At 48.2% G+C, this 19,437-nt stretch overlaps 2 protein-coding genes across 2 annotated transcripts; one reads left to right on the forward strand and one right to left on the reverse strand.

Annotated features, from left to right (window-relative positions):
• Nucleotides 1-2,057: 2,057 nt before the first annotated feature.
• Nucleotides 2,058-3,635, forward strand: GL218_07619 (uncharacterized protein; the record flags this gene model as incomplete). Its single annotated transcript, XM_033584383.1, has 1 exon — nucleotides 2,058-3,635. The coding sequence occupies one exon, from the start codon at nucleotides 2,058-2,060 to the stop codon at nucleotides 3,633-3,635; it is 1,578 nt and encodes a 525-aa protein (XP_033432753.1).
• A 1,337-nt stretch (nucleotides 3,636-4,972) lies between these two features.
• On the reverse strand, nucleotides 4,973-18,465 carry GL218_07620 (Nonribosomal peptide synthetase 13; the record flags this gene model as incomplete). Its single annotated transcript, XM_033584384.1, has 4 exons — nucleotides 4,973-5,650; nucleotides 6,628-13,821; nucleotides 13,874-18,364; nucleotides 18,433-18,465. The coding sequence occupies 4 exons, from the start codon at nucleotides 18,463-18,465 to the stop codon at nucleotides 4,973-4,975; spliced, it is 12,396 nt and encodes a 4,131-aa protein (XP_033432394.1).
• Nucleotides 18,466-19,437: the final 972 nt, after the last annotated feature.

Consider the following 19,437-nt stretch of genomic DNA (forward strand, 5'->3'; position numbering starts at 1 on the left):
GGCGTGTTCTGGTACTGTCTTCTTGAGGAGTAGAGACGAAGCGATGGCCCAACGCGATACTAGAAAGGAAGACTTGTGCTGTCATGCGCCAAATCTTACCCCAGTAAACATTTATCCTACATATTGGACTCTTTCTCATCGTTGGGGAGACCCGAGTAAAATCAACCAGCTCTGTAAGGAAACAGAACACCAACTCCGTGATGGCATACCCATTGACGAGCTATCGCCAACCTTTCGCGATGCGACTCTTTTTGTCCATCGCTTAGGCTACAGATATCTCTGGGTAGACTCGCTATGCATATTCCAAGACTCGGAGGTTGATTGGCAAAGAGAAGCCAATATAATGGTTGACGTTTATCGCCACTCATTTTGTAATATATCGGCGATTTCCCCATCGGTGAACCCATCGCTGGGAGGTCTGTTTCATAAAAGAATGGACAATGTGAGGTTTTTGTACCCATTCACAACTAATATTGGCATTCGTGTACCCAAGCTATCGGAAATCAACTACGGCCCATGGATAGGCTGGAATGACTCAATCTGGGTTGACGAGATCGAAAGGGCGGCTCTTCACACTCGAGGCTGGGTTGTACAGGAGCGATTCTTGTCTACTCGCATTATCTACTTCACACGAAATCAAATTTATTGGGAGTGCCTGGGGGATACCCATTGCGAGGCCGATATTATGATCAAGTTGGTAAACTCCAGAAAAATTAACGATCAAGACTTCACGCAGCGAAAGCTAGGATATGGATATAAGGATTCGAGGAAGGAGATTATCAAAAAGAAAGCAACTATTCAAGCTCAAAGGGGCCAGATGGAGTTGTACTCTGAAGGGGGGATAAGTCCTTTCTTTTGGCATACCATTCTCTCGAGATACACAGCTTGTAATCTCACAAAAGATTCAGACAAACTCATTGCCCTGTCCGGTATTGCCAAAGAGTTTCGAGCCGCCAGTGGCGATACATATCTAGCTGGTCTGTGGAAACAGTCACTACATTTTGGTCTTTTGTGGAGAAGGAAGGCTAATGAAGGAACCCGGGTTCAACGCAACAAATCTTATGCTCCATCCTGGAGTTGGGCTTCAGTAGCGGCTGTAGGGATGGGTAGTGGGGTAAAACTATATGGTGTTTACAGGAAACAGCTGGACCCGTTAATACAAGCGATTGACGAAAGAATCGTGGCAGAGCCTCCTGGTGGGGATACCACTGGTCTCCTTCGATCCGCAGAGGTCGACGTTAAATGCAAACTATCCTATTTTAAATACGAAAACGACGGTTGGGTTGTCAAGTTATACACTGACGAAGAGAAGACACAATGCTATGGCAGATTCACGTGGGCGGACATATGTTTCGACATGTCGGATCGAGCAGAAAAGTTTGCAGGAGCAGAAGTGATCGAAGGCACTTGTATCCCGATATGTAAAATAGAAGGTGAGACCCTTTATGTGCTCATGTTAGAACATGTGGAAGGCAAAAAGTTCCAACGAGTTGGCATCTTCATGTGTGAGTGTAGAGACTATGATATAGGGGGTTTCTCGGATGAGTGGAAGGCTTGGTGGCTTGATGGGGCTATGAACAATTCGACGGGAATCATCACTCTTGTATAATACGATTATCCATTCATTTGCTACCTAGGAATAGTTGGTTTGTAATTAAAAACACACATATCAATCATCCTGGCTGCCTAGTCGTATTTGAGCGTATTTGAATTATATGGTGATAAGTATTTTTATGTACTTAGACTGTATAAGAAGATAACGAGTCATTTAAATAAGGTGATTTACAATAGGCTTAAACATGGACCGTGCTTTTACTTTACATAACATCAATAATGGAAAGCAACTCGGATTGAAGGTAATCATAACTTACCTAAGGCATCAAGTCAAAAATGACACTCGCTGTTACCGCTTTTTGAACCTCACCTCGTCACTCTCTTTATTTTTATCCGCTATCGTGTTTTCCGGGCTTTAGTGAATGCTTACCCTTGCCTGCGCGTTTCCTCTTCCCCTAAGGGCTTGGTGTTTTGTCGACTGTGAGGTTGTATCAACTGCCATAATGACTTCCGCAGATATTACCAACACTCACGATGAATCCCATCATGTGGATGAATCTTCTCCCCTACTTCGGAATGATATTGAGGTTGTTGGGGATGTGTCTACCCCTTCAGAACAACCGCACGCTGTGCCCATAAGGCATAAGCAGCGCATCATCGTTCTCCTGTGCGCTTTTGCCTTTACCATGATGCTTGGAGATAATTTACAGCCGGCCGCGCTGGTTCAAGTCTTCGAAAATGTCATTTGCGATGACTACTATAAGACAAACTCACTACCTCCAGCCTCTAATGGTACCTTGCCTAATCCTTGCAAGGCGCAGCCAATACAGAAGGAACTTGCCCTCGTTCGCGGCTTTCAGCAACTTGTCCCAATCTTCCCGTCACTGTTGTGCACCGTACCTTATGGGCTGCTTGCGGAGCGTATTGGTCGTAAGCGTGTGCTCATCATGAGCGGCGCTGGTGTTTTTTCTGCGCTTTCTTGGGTACTAGCTGTGTGCTACTGGCGATTTGCTTCTATCCGCTGGGCTCTATTATCGGGCGCCTTTCTGTTCCTCGGCGGTGGAGATGCCGTTATTTCCACCATTTTGCATGTCATGGTTACTGACACTGCCGATGATGCCGAACGCGCCCAGATTTTCTTGTATCTTCACGCTGCCGACGTGATTTCGGGCTTCTTTGGACCCGCCATCAGTGGTCCGCTGATGGAAAAAGGACATACTTGGGTTGTTTTGCTACTAGCTGCGGGAACGCTGTTTTCGGGAGCGTTCTTGCTTACGATATTTATTCCGGAGACGTTAAACTTAAGGAAGAGGTCTACTGAGCACTCCGCGCTACTAGCTGATTCTACATCGCCGCAAACCACAGACTCGCTGCGTTCCGAATCACCGACACCTACGAAAGTGTCTAATTCTATCGTTGGAGAAGCATCTAACATGCTAAGTCCTTTACTTAGTGTGCTAGCATCGAATCGACAAGCTCTGTTACTCCTTCTGATTTTCTCCCCTCAGACTGGAGCTCGAGAGCTTTTTACTCTAATCGGCTTACAGTACACGAACGCTAAATTCTCCCTCTCATACGCTCGTGGCAACGTACTCCTATCACTCTTTCAAGGTGCACAAGGCCTATTCGTTCTCACGATCCTCCCACTGATCACGCGTCTAATCGCTGACAAGCGGGGCTGGTCCGCTTGGGCGCGCGACCGCCTATATGCCATCGTGTCCATTGCCGCAACGGCCTTGGGCTTGATGATTATAGGTATTGCACCGGCTTTGGTTATCGAGGCCCTCGGTCTTCTGTTTGTGGCGGTTGGCAGCTGTTCTACGGGGCTACTGATGAGTTTGCTAGGTGGAGCAGTGCGGCCCAGCCAGGTGAGCGCAGTCTACAGTGCAGCACATATGCTAAGTATCGTGGTCCGGAGCGTGATAGGACCGGTGCTGAGTGCGTTGTTAGTGACAGGTCTAGAGCTAGGATGGACTTGGATGGGCCTGCCATTTGTGACGATGGCGCTATTGATGGCTGGTGCAGCAATAGCCAGCAGCTTCATTCGGGCGGAGAGAGCCACGGTTTTCGACGAAGAATAATGCATACCCCCCTCTCGGTTCCTTCATCTACCTACCTAATGTTTTCAGGGGTGATTTATTGCTGGCTTACGCCCCCGGAGGGGTAACATTATATACAGGGGTTAAGATCAGGGGAACGAATCGGGGCCATTTCCACAATAATCTGCTGACATACGCCGCACTGAATCCACCTTGAGATAGACATTGAATGAGGATGACTGGATTGTAGCACGTTATCCTCCTGCTGAATTAGCAAAAACTATCTAAGTTTTCATATCGCCGCCTCCCATGGAATTAATCCATATCAAGGATTAAGGCAAAACAACTCTGACGGTCCGCACAAAATACTACCGTAGTATCACGCAATATTTTACCTGAATAATGTAACATGCTATTTTCTTATACTTTTACGACGAGCATATGCAACGGCTGGGCCCGTCACGGTTCCCGAGGTAGATGGTGCACGATTAGAACTGTGGATATTATGTTAAGTACCTGTTAGGAATCACTTTAACCATATATGTAAATATGTGCTTACATGCCTCAAAAGTCTAAGATTGGCCTTATATCTTCTATCCCTAGAGGTCCACTCGTACCGACGGCATTTCGGTATCGGTAGCGGTTATACAAACTGGGCGCTCACTGCAGATATGTGTATCTACCTACCTACTATGCATGCTATGAAGTACATATAGATTGGTACTATAGAATTTCAGATCCATTGACCCACCTTCGCTACCAACAGGATCTATGCTAGATTGAAGGCGTTATACGAGCAATGGTCACATGTCTTGCGTTAGTACTAACATAATAGATTCTGGTGCGACGATAATAAACGGTTTTAGTGATAGTCAACCCTCTACGGAGCTAACATATCCTACAGGAGGGTGTTTTGCGATATCGCGGGCCCTGCAAAATTTAGATGGCGAAGATACAATTCTTAGCTGTCGTAAATATTCGAGCGGCTGATTTAAATGAATAATACATGTCACTCAGATACGACTCCTCGGGTGAGCTATTCAAATTGTGCTAGGGGATTCTCTTCGTTGATAGTTTGGAGTTTTGATTACGCTCGTCTCAAGTCATTTGGTATTGAGGTGCATTTTCTAGTAAGACAGATTTCAAACGAAAGTAGTTTTTTAAACCCGTTGGTTTATTTAACGTAATTTATTCTTATAAGGTTTTTTACTTGACAGCTAGTTAACGAAGACAGGCCGACGTTGCTATGTAATATTCTCTAGATCCTAGTCACCAAATGACTAGTTCACAAGATAAGGACCATGGACTTTAGGATTTCCATTGGCTGTAGGTCCCCTTCCGAGTCGTATGAAATCGACCTTAATCCGGACTCGAGCGCTCTAAATCTTGCCCTCTGCCTTGAGCTTGTCGAAGAACTGTGCTGGTGGCTTGCCGTCGATCATGAGGGGTAACTCAGAATCGCCCTTCGCCCTAGCCCTCTTATACCCTTCGCGCTCGGTGGCGCGCTTAAGGTAATTCAGAATATTAGGGTACTCCGAGAGGTCGTACGGGAAGAAAGTTCTCATGGTCGTGAGAGGAAAGACGTTCATGATGTCGGCGGCCGTGAATTCAGTACCGGCTAGCCACTCGTTATCCTTGACGTGGTTGTCGAAGAATCTGAGGAACTTCGCTAGTTGCGAAAAATGGCGCTGAGCGTGAGGCTCACTCTCGTCTACGTGGCAGTGCTTCAACACCATCACGCGGCTCATCTGAGGGTGCAGGTTGCCGTTGGCGAAATGGAACCAGTAAAGATACTGCGTCCAGTCTTTGTGGTCAGGGCCTAGGGCCAGTCTACCATTGCCGTACTTTTGTATTATGTACTCGGTAATGGCACCGCTTTCTCCGAGCGTAAGAGATCCATCTTGGATTACAGGCGCCTGCCCGATAGGGTTGATATCCTTGATAGACTGAGGACTGAGGAACGGATCGCGCTTGTGGATCACCAGCTCATAGTCAATGCCCAGCTCTTCAGCGAGCCAGACTATCCTCTCAGACTGGGAGACTTGGAGATGGTGAACCTTTAAGGTCATTGTTATGATAGAGTATGATAATTTAGGGATGTTTTCGAAGAAGGGAGCAGTCAAAACTATACGGGAAGATTGTTGTTGGAGATAGATGGTAAGTCATGAATCCGGGAATTCGCTCGCAAGATATTCTACAAACTCACTCAGCACTAGTAACGTTACCTTCTACTATTCGCCAGGGGAATCCCGTCATCGGGAATACCCCTCGACCTTAGCCCTGGCTGAAGACGCCGTGCATGATGTATCCTGTGTGGAGAGGAGGTTCCTACAGGAGACGAGCTGCATGCCTACTGAGACTAGGGCTTATACTATGTATAGCGCGATATTCTACAGGTTTCACATATGCACGGCGGCGGGACTGGGCTATATATCTTGATTTGAAAAGTTGTGGAAGTGATATATTACGGGGGGGAGAGTCTAGATATCATCACATCTACCGAAGGCGGAGGCAGCCACGAAACTTCACTTCACCGGGTACACGATGATGGAAAAATAGTCTGTACCTAGTTATATTCGAATATTCTATGTTTCTATATATGTAGAGATTCTTCTAAAGGCTGGTTATTCCTAGCCGCTTCGTATATGTACTGATTCCTCCAAAGAGCGTAGCTCGTTTGTCACGAATCTAGAGAACCCCTGAGCCCCTATTTTAGAGCGTGTAGCTGTATTTGCCTAGAACAACATCAATAGTTATAGGATCCAGTACAGCCTCCCGAGGCAGTCCCTAGCGCTATCAATATCCATACATAGAAGAACTTAAGAGCAATTTGGAAATTGCCGTAATACATGTGCTACTGCACCTCGCTGATGCAGTGACCACAAATCTGTAGACTCCAGAATCCTCTGACATTCAACCAGTCGTAATACAATGGATTTCACCCTCAGAATACATCCGTCAATTCCGCACAAACTCCTTCAATCAACTCGTTTCTTACATTTTCCGCATATCCAGATCCTGCAATAAGTCTCACCGTGAGCGTGCCATCACTACTCGGGATCGCGAAGATCTCCAAGAAATTAGCCGCAAACGGAATATGGTACATTTCTGGACTTCCCAATCCGCCCTTCGCGCCGGGCAGATCCAATTCGGGGTTTTCGTCAATGTTCTGGTACTGCGACCAGCAGCCGAAATCTTTTGTGTCTTGCGGCCAATCTGTGCAGTGCTTGACAATATCCAGTAGGCCGGTCGTTTCGTGCGCAATGTTCTCAACATACTGCTTTTGTAGGGTTGCAAGCTGTTCGGATTTGCTCTGACCTGGAGTAAACTGTACGCGGACGGGTATGCGGTTCAGACAAGGACCAACGACGTCCTGGAGGGAAGCAGGAACGGCTGCGCGCCCAGAGACAACGCGGCCGAAGACAACGTCTTGGGACCCTGTTAGACGACTGAGTACAGTGGCGCAGGCTAGCGTGAATAGGGAAGCTTGTGTAATTCCAGAGGGGGTTTTGGGTGTAGGAATAGAGCGTTTAAGCACAATTGGTGGGCCATCCTGAGCGGGCGACGATGAACCATAAGGTAGCGTAGTAATTGAAGAGTTTTCAAGGGCCTTACGCCAATAAGAATAACTTCGTGCCTTGTTTGATTGAGTGTGGTTCACGTATTGCCTGAAGTCTTTGATCTCCGGAGTCGAGCCATTGTAGATACCGGCCAAGACTTTCAAGGTTTGGCCTATGCTGATACCGTCGTAAACTGCGTGTGACCTGCCAAAGGCAAGCTTGGATTTTCCGGTCTTCTCTTTGATAAGTGTGAATTGTATCAACGGAGCTCCTAGAGAGATCGGAGAGTTGGTCTCTTCTTCTATGACCTTGTTAAGAGTAATTTCGGCAGAATCTACGTCGTTGATAACGTTGATGGTAGGCTTCCACGAGTCAAAGATAGCTTGGAAGAAGGAATCACCAGAGCGAATGAAGGCTGTTCGATAGATATCGCAGTGTTCAACCAATTTTTCAATGCTCTGGATAAGGCGTTGTTCATCTGCAATTTGGTCAAAGTCAATATAGCTGTAGAACCAAGACCGTCGGGGTGTAACAAGGTTATCTTTAAGGTATGCAGATTGCATGTCTGTTGTTGGAAGAACGTCAATAAGTTTTCCACGGCCGGGTAGAATTTGCGGTATCACTTCTTCTTCAATGAAAGCTCTAAGATCTGGCACGTCTAGCAAGCCGAAAAGCGATTGTTCGGTTTCATTGACAAGATCGGCCTCGGGATCCGTTATGAGAAGATCGGCAATCCGGTCTTTGGTAAGAATATCTGCGACCGTCAGGGGAATTCCTTCGTCCCGGGCAATTGAAGCTAGTCTCATGGCACTAATAGAGTCGCCACCAAGCTGGATGAAGTTATTATCCATGCCAAAAGATTCTCCACTCCAAGAAAGTATTCGAGCAACAATAGCATGGAGCTTGACTTCGTTGGGGGTTTCCGGCGCGCGTCTTCCAATGCTGTCTACGCGAAGGAGATCCTCCTTTCGCATGGCTAAAGCGGCTTCGCGCAGTTTACCACGGTCGACCTTTCCTGATGCCGTATTCGGAATGTTATCCACGATCATATAACCATTCGGAATCATGTAACCTGGTACTGTGGCAGACAGGAGACGGTTGGCAGAGGAAGCAAGCTCCTGCGCATGGGCGTACGCCTCCGGTGTACTAGAAACAATTTCTCCTTGGGAGAGCTTGATGAAGGCAATTAAAGCAGCTTCGGTAGAACCAGATGGCCTGATGATATCCACAATAACTTGAGAGGCAATATCCTTTCCGATAGCATCGTGAACATGATGCTCGATTTCTTCAAGCTCGACACGTTGTCCACGAATTTTGATCTGGGCATCCTTTCGTCCAATATACTCGACACTGCCATCCTCTTCGTATCGAACAAGATCACCCGTACGATATAGGCGCCCACGATGGCCGGGATGGCCAGGGCAGCCCTGTACGAGCCATTGTGGATCTTCTACGAATAGTGCTTTCGTTTTCTCCGGCTCGTTAAGGTAGCCTTGGCCGACAGTAGGTCCTTCGATCCAAAGCTCGCCGATATCACCGACAGCTGCCAATGAGTGACCACGCTCTGGCTCGACGATCCAAATTCGCGTCGCGAGGGCCTTACCAATAACGATGCGTTCACGTGCGGGATCGAGTGTGGTATGGATCGCAATAGGCGTGCACTCGGATGGACCGTACGAGTGAAGGAGGACAGCATGATCTTTCCAATAGTCAATCTCGTCACGGCCTAGTTTTTCACCACCGAAGTTGATGACTTTGAAGTCTACTCCGTGCATGAATCGAGAAACCGAGGGGATCATGAGCGCCGAGTTTGCACCTCTTCGAGCAACCGCTTCCTTGGGCTCGTTTTGGATTTCGTAGTTAGATGGGACGCAGAGACATCCACCTCCGCAAAGAGTGTATAGCACATTAAGCCAGGAGGCATCGAAGGCGTAAGATGAGAAGTCGTATGTGCGAGTTTCGGGGCTATATCTGAGCGCCTCTTGGCCGTATTTAATAGCGCTTGCGAAGTTGGAGTGGCTCACAATCGCACCCTTGGGAACACCTGTCGAACCAGAGGTGAAAACCACGTAGAGCCAAGTATCCGGGTCTACATTTGGTAGAGATGGATCTTGGGGGACTTCAAATGCAGGCACATGAGTATCACTTACTACTATGATCTTTGCGGTCGATGGAGCTACTTCTCGTGCTCGAGATTCCTGCTCAGTGGAAGTTATGATGACTTGGGGCGAAGTAAGGTCCATGACAGTCTGCAGACGGGCAACAGGAAGGGAAGCATCAAGCGTAACACAAGTGCCATTGGCTTTCATAACGGCAAGTTGGGAGGCGGATGTCCATTTTGACTTTTCAAAGAACAAAGGTACGATGCGTTGGCCGGATTGTGGAAGACCAGCCCGGAGTATTTCGTGAGCAATTCGTGTGGATACGCCATCTAGCTCAGCATAAGTGAAATCACCATCCCATGAGCAAACAGCCGGAGCATCAGGTTGTTGCGTGGCGATTTCTCCAAAGATGCCGTGGATTGTTTTCTCGGCTTTCTCTAGGAAAGTGTTGTTCCAACTCCAGATCTGCTTTAGGTCCTCTAGGCTACTTGTATCGAGCAGAGAAACGGGCTTGTCCTGGACTTCAGGCAAAGATATTTGCCTCAAGATGTTCTCAAAACGGTCTGCGAGACGACGGAATTGGGATGGAGACACCACATTAGAGTCGTAGTCGGCGCGAAGGAAAATGCTTTCCGGTTTAAGCAGAACCTCCAGGAGAATGGCATAGTTTCTGAATGGGTCTAGGCCTTCAGCTTCGGGTTCTACGAAAGAAGATTCGAATAGAATATCTTCCGCATCCTGGTTGCGTCCGGTCTGGATGACCATTAGTGATTGGAATTGGCACGCGAGATCACAGTTTTCGCTGATACGTCGTATTTGCTGAAGTCCGGTTTGTTCAAACGGCATCATATCTGCGGCCTGTAACTGTACTTGTTGAAGTAATTCTTCTACACTCTTTGAGCGATCGATTGCCACTCGTAGCGGTACTGTGGCAATTGTTGGGCCACTGATATTCTCCATTCCGGGTACATTCGCTTGTCTACCGGATACTGTTGCACCAAACGAAGCATCCGCAGAGTTAGTGACTGTCGATAACAAGATGGCCCAGGCAAGCCTGATCTTCGTGGCCGCCGTGTAGTCGTCATCAGAAATGATGTCTTTAATATCTATCTCCAAACGCTGGTCACATCTTGGCTTGTAGGTCTTCGAGGGAAGGATAGGGAAGTTTTGCGCGTTAAAGTTCTGGAACTGATTTTCCCAGAATTCCTTGGCCCCGGCTCCGTTGGAGTCTTGGACATACTTTATAAAGGCCTGGAAAGGTGCAGCATCTTCAATTGGCTCTGCTCGGTAACTTCTGACCAAAGAGTCGAAAATGAGTGGCTCAGACCATCCATCGTAAAGAGAGTGGTGAATGCTCCATGAGAAAGAAGACTCTGATATTTTATAGTTGACCAAGGGAGTGCCAAGTCCAAATTGCTGCGCCGGTACGCCGTCTTCAATGCCGCTGCTTTCGTGTCGGACAATGACCTGGACGAGGCCTTGTTGAGGGAGCTCGATGATCCTAGTTCTCAGAATAGGGTGTGCTCGAACGACATTTTCCCACGCAGTACGGAAACGACTAATATCGACATCTTTTCTAAAGTTCCACGTCTCAGTTAGAATGTTATCACCTGGTCTTCGGACAGTCTCAGCCAACAATCCTGCTTGCAAAGGCGTGCTGGGGAAAACATCTTCAATGTCGGCAACCTCGAGGCCCGTGAGTCGCGCTGCTTGGTTTCTGGCCTCTTCCACTGAGATCTTGCCATCAATGAGTGAGAAAGGCTCAATGACCGACTCGGTTGACTCCAAAGTGGGTTTCTGCGATTCAATCAGCTCTGCTAAAGCGCTGAGCTTGGGCCTCCTGAAGATATCAGCCACACTGAGCGAAACATTGCGCTTTCGCGCAGAGCTAACAAGCCTCATAGCCCCAAGCGAATCTCCTCCAATGCGGAGAAAGCTGTCGTCAGCCGAAATTGTGGCGGGGTCAATCTTCAGTATCTCCGCCCAGAGACCCTGTAAGAATTTCTCGGATGGGGTCCTCGGAGCCCGATGAGCAGTTACGCGGAACACATCTTGGGCGACAAGTTGCTCCAGCGTCTTTTGCTCGTAAGTTGCACGTAGAGCTTGGCGGTGGATTTTGCCTGTAGCAGTCATAGGAAACTCCTCGAGTGCGATATAAGCGGTCGGAATCATGTATTGTGGTACCATTTCTGCGAGCCGCTCGTCAACGCCGGCGAGTTTGTGCCAGGCGTTTGGTTCCTCGGCCTTCAAGAATGCAACGAGAATAGGATTGTCACCATTGAGGGGTTTGAAGACGTCAGCAACAACTTGAGCCTTGAGATCGCCAGCATTAAGGGCTCTCTTGAGACTATGTTCGACCTCACCAAGCTCTGTCCTTTGGCCGCGAATCTTGACCTGTGAATCTATGCGACTAACGAAGACGAGAGCGCCGTCAACGCCATAACGAACCAGATCGCCAGTGCGGTAGAAACGACAAGGCGTATTGCTGTCGTCTGTCCACTTCGGTCTCGTCAAGAACGTGGCAGCGGTTCTTGTCTCGTCTCCTATATAACCACGTCCAACTTGGGGTCCCTCAAGCCAAAGCTCACCGACGGAACCCAATGGAGCAAGCCTCTCTGAACCGTCCGTTCTCACGATCCATGTATGAAGACCTATTCCAACGCCGATAGTGTTGGGAACCATACCTCGGAATGCGCGAGTGAGACAGGACTTGATTGTACATTCACCCGGACCATAACTGTTGATTAGTTTCGTGTTGTCAATCCAGTCAAGGAAGTCTGCCTCGGCCCAGGCTTCGCCACCCATCAAAACTTGCTCGATGTCAGGGAGCTGCTTAGGGTCAAGATGGCGCAGAACGGAGGGAGTCGCATTCAGAAGTGTAGCTTTGCTATCCCTGATGGACTCCAAAAGCGCGTTACTTCGCTGATGTTCTGATGGGATACACAAGCAACTACCGGATGTAAGTGAGTGTAACACATTTGACCAACTGGCGTCGAAAGCGTAAGAGGCAAAATCATAAACCCTCTGGCCAGCTCTAAAGCCGAGAGCTTTTTGTTGGTTGCGGATAGAGGCTGCAAAATTGGAATGTGTAATCATGGCGCCCTTTGGCTTGCCCGTACTTCCTGACGTGAAGGAAACGTAGAGGAGGTCCGAGGCCTGAACTTCTTGAGGTAGAGACTGTCCTGCCTCTGGATCTGGCAACGAGTCCATGTGAGCTTTATCGATGACAAGGAGCCGTACTCTTTCAAAGTTTGCAGCTCTCTCCACGTTGTCGGCTGATGTCAAAGCGAGTGTAGCATTTACTTGACTGACGATGCTACTAGCTCGTTCAATAGGCTGTGTGCTGTCAATCATCACACCAGCCCCTCCAGCCTTCATCACAGCTACTACACAAACCGGCACCCACATAGACTTTTCGAAGTAGAACGGCACGATAACTTCAGGGCCAACACCAAGCTGAACTAACCGATGAGCCAAACGAGTTGAAAGTCGATCAAGCTGACGGTATGTGAGCTGTCCATCCCAAGAGGATATAGCCGGAGCATCTGGCATTGTCTGGACTGTCTTTGCGATGAGATTGTGGATGAGATCCTGGACTTCTTTATACGGCGTTGCGTTCCAAGAAAAGATAGTTTCGAGATCCTTTTCAGTAATGGTATCAATCTCAGATAAAGTTGAAGAAGACTTGACAGTTGAACTAATTTGACGAAGCACTGCCTCAAGCTGCGAAAGGAGCCTGGTTACTTGTTCGGTACTGATAACATGCTCGTCAAATTTGGCATTTAGTTTAACACCAGAGGCAACGACGACAAAGTCTATAAATAGCGCCCGGCTCGTGTTAGAATCAACATGTGAGTCTTTTCCATCGTCTTGAGCTGACGCTCTGCTAAAACTCAACACGGTCTGGAAGTCGCTGGCAAGAGCCGATTCGTCACTTAGCTCACGGAGCCTATGAATTGCAAGTAGAGGCAGCTTTGTCCAAGTTACCACAGTTGACTGGACTGAGTCAAGGTAGGACGAGACGCTCTGGTTGAGATCGACCTTCGTCCGAAATGGTGCTGGGATTCTACCACTTGTCGCTCCATATTCGCCGCCTAGCGAGCTGGCACCGACCAATACGTCGGTAGAACTTCCATAAGACGCTTGCAGAAGAGCCCATGACGCAAGTACTTGCGCGCTCACATCATAGTCGTTTCTCCATTCCAAGTTCTCAATTACATGAGAAGCCGTGGCATTGGCAACTGGTTTAAGAGACGTTGGGGGAAGTACTGGGAAATGGCAGCCGGGTTCAAGACCCTGGAACTGAGCTTTCCACTGTTCGACAGCATATACTTCATCCGTACCGGCTATATGATAGAAGTAGGCATCATAAAACGACTCGTTAAACTTAGCGTATGATGCAGCAGCTGGTGTATCTTGCTCCGACACGGAACCAAGGAAGTTGATAGCATTTTCTAAAGCAACTTGGATTGCCCAGGCGTTTGTCGGGCTTATAAAGTCAGTTCGATATTGGAAGCTGACTTCGGTATCGCCCTTGTCAAGAGTACCAGCCAAGACCAAATCGTACTATACATCGTCAGAAACATGAGCTTAGCAAGTTAAGATATCGAGAACTTACCTCATGCGGGTCCTCCTCTGAGATTTCCTCCAGCTGAATGCTTCCATCAGCCGCAGAGGAAACTCCACGAGCTTCACGGACCGTGATATTCGAATTGAAAAGCTGCTTCACAGAGATTTCGTGTTGAATCTCTGCCAGCGACACATATTGGTTCTCCAAATGCTCGATGTTGTACTTGTTAATGGCAGCTATTATATCAGGCAAAGATTGCTCCAAATCAACGCGTGCGATCAGCATGTTGATCAAGGGACCAACGATATCCTCGATGCCATCAATTGGAGTATCGCGACCAGACGAGATATAGCCAAACAGTACCTGTCGCATACCAGTGAAGTGCGAAAGCACCAATGACCAGGCAAGGTGAAGAAACGCGGACCGAGTCAACCCCTTTTCGCGGCATATCCTAGAAATAGGTGCCGTAACAGCATTTGGCAGAGTTATCCACTCATACTTACCTTTACGCTCTGTCTTTGAGCGATCCAAGGCCTTGTCTCCCGGTAAGTTACAGTTCTTGACGTCAGCGAGATACTGCTTCCAGTATGACAATCGATTCTGCGCTGGGGTGCTTTGGATGTGTTCAACGTAGTTCCGGAAGGGCGGGCGCAACGATAGACTCTGTCCCGAGTATGCCTTCTCAAGATCCCCTATTATGACTGGTATGGACAAGGCATCCATAAGAGCGTGTGTCATTTCCAGCCGGCATGCGATATCGCCCTCCTTGCCAGTGCATATTGTGAAGAAACAATGCGGTTGAGAAGGAGAGGTTTTAAACCCTTCCATATTTGTCAGATGCTCAACGGCCGTCTCAGAATCCGTAGCCTGCGAGATCGTGGCTTCGTTGAAACGGTTCAATACAATTTGAACATAGCGACCAGTATCGGGATTTGTTGAGAACACGGTAGAGAATACAGGATGTGCGCGCGAGACCTTCTCCCATGCTTCCTTAAGGCGAGAGGCAGAGACCACTGATCCAGCAGAGGTCGCTTGCCAAATGTTGACGCTGTGGTAGGATGCAGTGCCTATACTGGAGCTAATGAGGATACCCTCCTGCATAGGAGTACAGGGATATACGTCCCGCACATCTGTCACTTTAATCCCTTCGCCCTCCAGTTGGGCGGTAAGTGCTTCTAGGCCAGTATATGAAATGTCGAGGAGTGGGAAGTCGGCGAGAGTGTGGCGAACTGGCAAGTTGGCAAGCTCATGAGCGACACTCGTAAGGGTCTTTGCGTATAAGTTCGCCCAGCGAAGGACCGACTCATGGTTTCGCATGTGCTTATGAGAGCTTGTGAAGATCTGTAATTTACCTTCCTGGACGACGAGATTTATGTCGATAAGAGACGGCCGCTGATAATCTGCACCATCTCCAGGAATAAACACATTGCGATCCTCCCTATCTTCAAGCTTGATGATAGATTTGGCGTCTTCCAGCTGCTGGAATGAACCTCGATAGTTGAAAATCAGTTCAACATGCTTGTGAGACTCGAAAGCTTTCCTTCCAGCTTCGCTATAGAAGCGAGAGGCAAAGTAGGGTCTACCTTTACCAGGTACTCTACTGCGGACATCCTTGGCGAACTTGATCATGTCAAGGATGGAACTTTCCGGTCCACCACCAAGCTCAATAGGATGAATAGAAGTAAACCAGCCGACAACTTCAGACAAATCAAAGTCATCCATCCCGGCTACGGGCTCACGACCGTGGCCTTCGAGGAATACAGGGGGTGGACGTCGATCAGGGAAGGTCTGTGCAAAACTGAAGATAAGGGTTCCCACGAGAATGTCTAGAATTTCGGTTCGGAAACTATCATTACTCGCGCCTAGAAGCAGAGCAGTTGCTTCGGCATCAACGACAGACAGATTCAACTCAGCGTCTCTAAAGAACACCTCGCCAGGCTTCACGCCCCAGTAATCGAAATTCGCCGGGGTAATATCGAACGGCAGAACAGTGGCAGGACTGAGTTTCTCACCCTCCTCCCGCTGCAGTCTACACCATGCTTGGAATGAGAGCTCAAGCGGTGGTAGATGCGTAGTGCCTGATAGGTATTGGCTAAGCTCGTGCCAAATAATGCGCCAGGATACCAGATCCATCACGACGTGGTGCGCGCTCATGAGAAGGGTTTGTGCTCCATCGGGACTATTGAAGACGTCCACGGCAAATACGGGTCCATTGACGAGATCCAAACCTGCTTGTCGCTCTTGGACCACAAGCTCGGTAGACGAGCGGTCTATGAAATCATGCTCTTCGAGGAGAAATGATTTAGGTCCAGCTAGTGCAATGTATTGCTCCCAGGTAGACTCCTCGGTGTGCTTACGGAACCGGGCACGTAGCATGCTATGACGAGTAGTAAGAGTTAAGAGCGCCTCAAGTAATTCCTGGTGAGTAGTCCATCTAGCCAGCTTGACAATAAAACTAAGGGTATAATGGTTAACACCTTGAGGATTATTGTCGAAGAATATTTGCTGAATAGGCGTCAAGGACCAAGATTTGCTCTCGTCGGTTTGTGTACTCTTCAAATTCACCTTCTCTTGAACAGGCTTACTAGACTGGGCTAGAAGCCGGACCGTTTGGAGTTTCAGGATATCTGCAACTTTGATAGAAATGTTTTGCGAACGCGAACGCGAGACGACCTGCATAGCGGAAATGGAGTCGCCTCCCAGACGCGTGAACGCCGAGTCCAAGCTAATACTTCGGATAGGAAGATTCAAGACCTCGCTCCAAACTTGACGGATCTTGGCCTCTAACTCAGAAGCCTCTTCTTCTTCTTCCGGCACTGGTTGGGCATTCAGTTGTTGCCAGTATAGCTTCGCGCCGCTTTCGCGAAGGCGTCGACGGTCCACTTTACCAGTAGGCGTCATCGGTACTTCTTCAACAGGAAAAAAGGCTGAGGGTATCATATAAGGTGGTACAAATTTGGACAGACGGTCTTCAATGCCTACTAGAGCTTCGTGAAGGATTGACCTCGCATCCTCCGACGACACTCCTGAGCTGACCGCCATGAAAATAAAAGATACAAGCGTTGATACATCGCTGCCATCCGGCTTGATGACCTCGGCGATAATCTGCACATTCTTGGCCCTGGCCTCGTCCGTTAAGGCGCGCTGAAGATTGTACTCGATCTCTCCAAGTTCAACGCGCTGACCACGAATCTTAACTTGAGAGTCCTTGCGGCCTACGAACTCCAAATTGCCATCCGGTCTATAGCGAACAAGGTCACCCGTCCGATAAAGACGTCCCCGGCGACCAGTGTGGCCTTTGATACCCGAGAGGCTAGGGCAACCACGTAGAAGCCACTTTGGATTCTCGACAAACGTCTTGGCTGTCACCTCGGGGTTGCGCAGATATCCTTGGCCGATTATAGGACCTTCAACCCATAGCTCTCCTATCTCTCCGATAGGCACAAGGTCACTCCCATCTAATTTGGTGACCCAAGTACAAACGCCAAGACCAGTACCAATTGTTGGGTCGTTTTCATCGTTAGGATCCGCCACAATTGCGGTGCTAACGGTTGAGCACTCGGCGGGACCATAGGCGTTGATCACTGTTGACTTAGTAGACAACTCCTTGACAAGGGCCGCTTTAAGTGGTTCTCCACCAAAATGGATGGTGCGGAGACTGTCAGGGAGTTCGGAAGCAGGGAACCAAGCCACTGAAGGAGTGAGGACAGCGTAATTGACTTGGTATTTACGGAGAGCTCCCGCAAGGTCCCCCTTCCGTTCTTCGTCAGAAGGGATACATAGACAACCTCCGATCATGATAGAATGTATAAAGTTACACCAAGCAGCGTCGAATGCATATGAGGCAAAGTCAAAGACTCGATCAAATTCTCTGAAATCTAGGCCTTTCTGCTGAGTAGCAACCGCGCTGGCATAGTTCGCATGGCTGATAATAGCGCCTTTGGGAGTACCTGTACTTCCCGAAGTGAAAACTATGTACAGCCAGGACGAGGGGCTGACCGTTGGGAGGGATGTGGGTTGAGCGATAGGCCAGTCTTTACTTGAGGTGTGATCCAGAACAAATTGGGGACAGCCTAGACCTAAGGATTTGGCTTGATCTTCGCATGTCGGCGACGTTAAGATAGCCGAGGGTTGAACCAGCTCGGCAATAGCCTGCTGCCGTTGAAGTGGGAGAGACGCATCTAGTACGGTAGAAACACATCCAGATTTCATAATTGCTAATTGGGCGACAGGAACCCATTTTGACTTTTCGATGAAGACAATTATAGTGCTATGGGGTTGGAGTCCGTGACGGGTGAGAACATGAGCTAAACGGGTTGACAGCTCGTCTAGCTCACGATACGTCAAGTCGCCATCGTGTGCTGAAACAGCCAACAGGTCGGGATGCCGTCGTGCTCTCTCCATGAATGCTTCATGTATACAGACATCGTCGACTCCACGCGGGAGCCGAGCATTCCAAGACCAGATATAATCAAGGTCTTGAACTGATATGGCCTTCAGGTCGATGAGCGGCTTCTCATCGCCATCGGGAAGGCAAATCTGGCGAACAATGTACTCATATTGCCGCCTAAAGAGGTGAAGGGATAAAGCCTTGTCAGAGGGGCTACCGTGAGTAACTGCTCTCGTACAAATTTGGTCATCGTGTATGAGGCATTCGAGTAAGATTTCTCTGGAGCCAAGTTGGTCTCGAGTGATAGAGATTAAGAATGTATATTCTCCCTCTCGCTCTTCACTAGATGTACTAGCATCATCTGAGGATGTTGCCTCTACCGGGCCTAGGAGAGCATCCTTAAGTTTGGACTTGACTTGGCGTGTAAGGTCACCAACTTGGGAGTTCCATTGGAAAGGTATGTTGAGGGGGCCGGTAAATTCTCCCGATCCAGGGGCGAATATGCTAAGTTCTGCCGTGCATCCGTGGGACGACAGGAGAATGGTCCAAGCGGTAAATGCTTTGACGGCAGCTGAAATCCCAGAGCCGAGTTCTGGGATGAGAAGATCGAAGATGATTTTCCTCTCATGTCTGTTGGACTTCAAAAAAGAAGCGTAGTCCGGAGATGGGGGGCTCGATATCGAGCTTACGGACACGTTAATGCCATTTTTAAGAGAGCTATGGCTAGCAAAGACGGCGTTGTTCTGTGAGATAATCATGATTACAAACAGCCATACCTTCGTCCAAGCTCTTTACAATAATAACGGCGAACAAAAGACGTCTACGACAGAAGGAAGGTTTTATAAGTTTACCATATCTTTTAGAGACCCGCTGTAGGAATATCTCGCCACTATACTATAGCCCGAGTACTTGCCTATCTAGGTACCCAGGTACCCAGGTAAGAGACATGAGACTTCAATGAGTATAGCGGCATGACATTTTACCATGTAATATTTGGAATATTCTTGTTCTCTGAACGAAAAATTTAATTAACTAGTTACACCAAGAAACTGCGCTAAGAAAAAATTGAAGAAATTCCCAAGTATATTTTTACACATATATCTTATAAGAGGTATTTTTAATTTATTTAATTATTTACTTTAGGTACCTATCTATCGTTCAAAAGTCTTTACAATCAAGTACTATAATCGTTAATCTCGACTTTTGCCATAAACAGATGCAG

This window comes from Daldinia childiae, assembly GCF_008694065.1.
Source record: "Daldinia childiae strain JS-1345 chromosome Unknown Scaffold9, whole genome shotgun sequence".
NCBI classification, from domain to species: Eukaryota; Fungi; Ascomycota; class Sordariomycetes; order Xylariales; family Hypoxylaceae; genus Daldinia; species Daldinia childiae.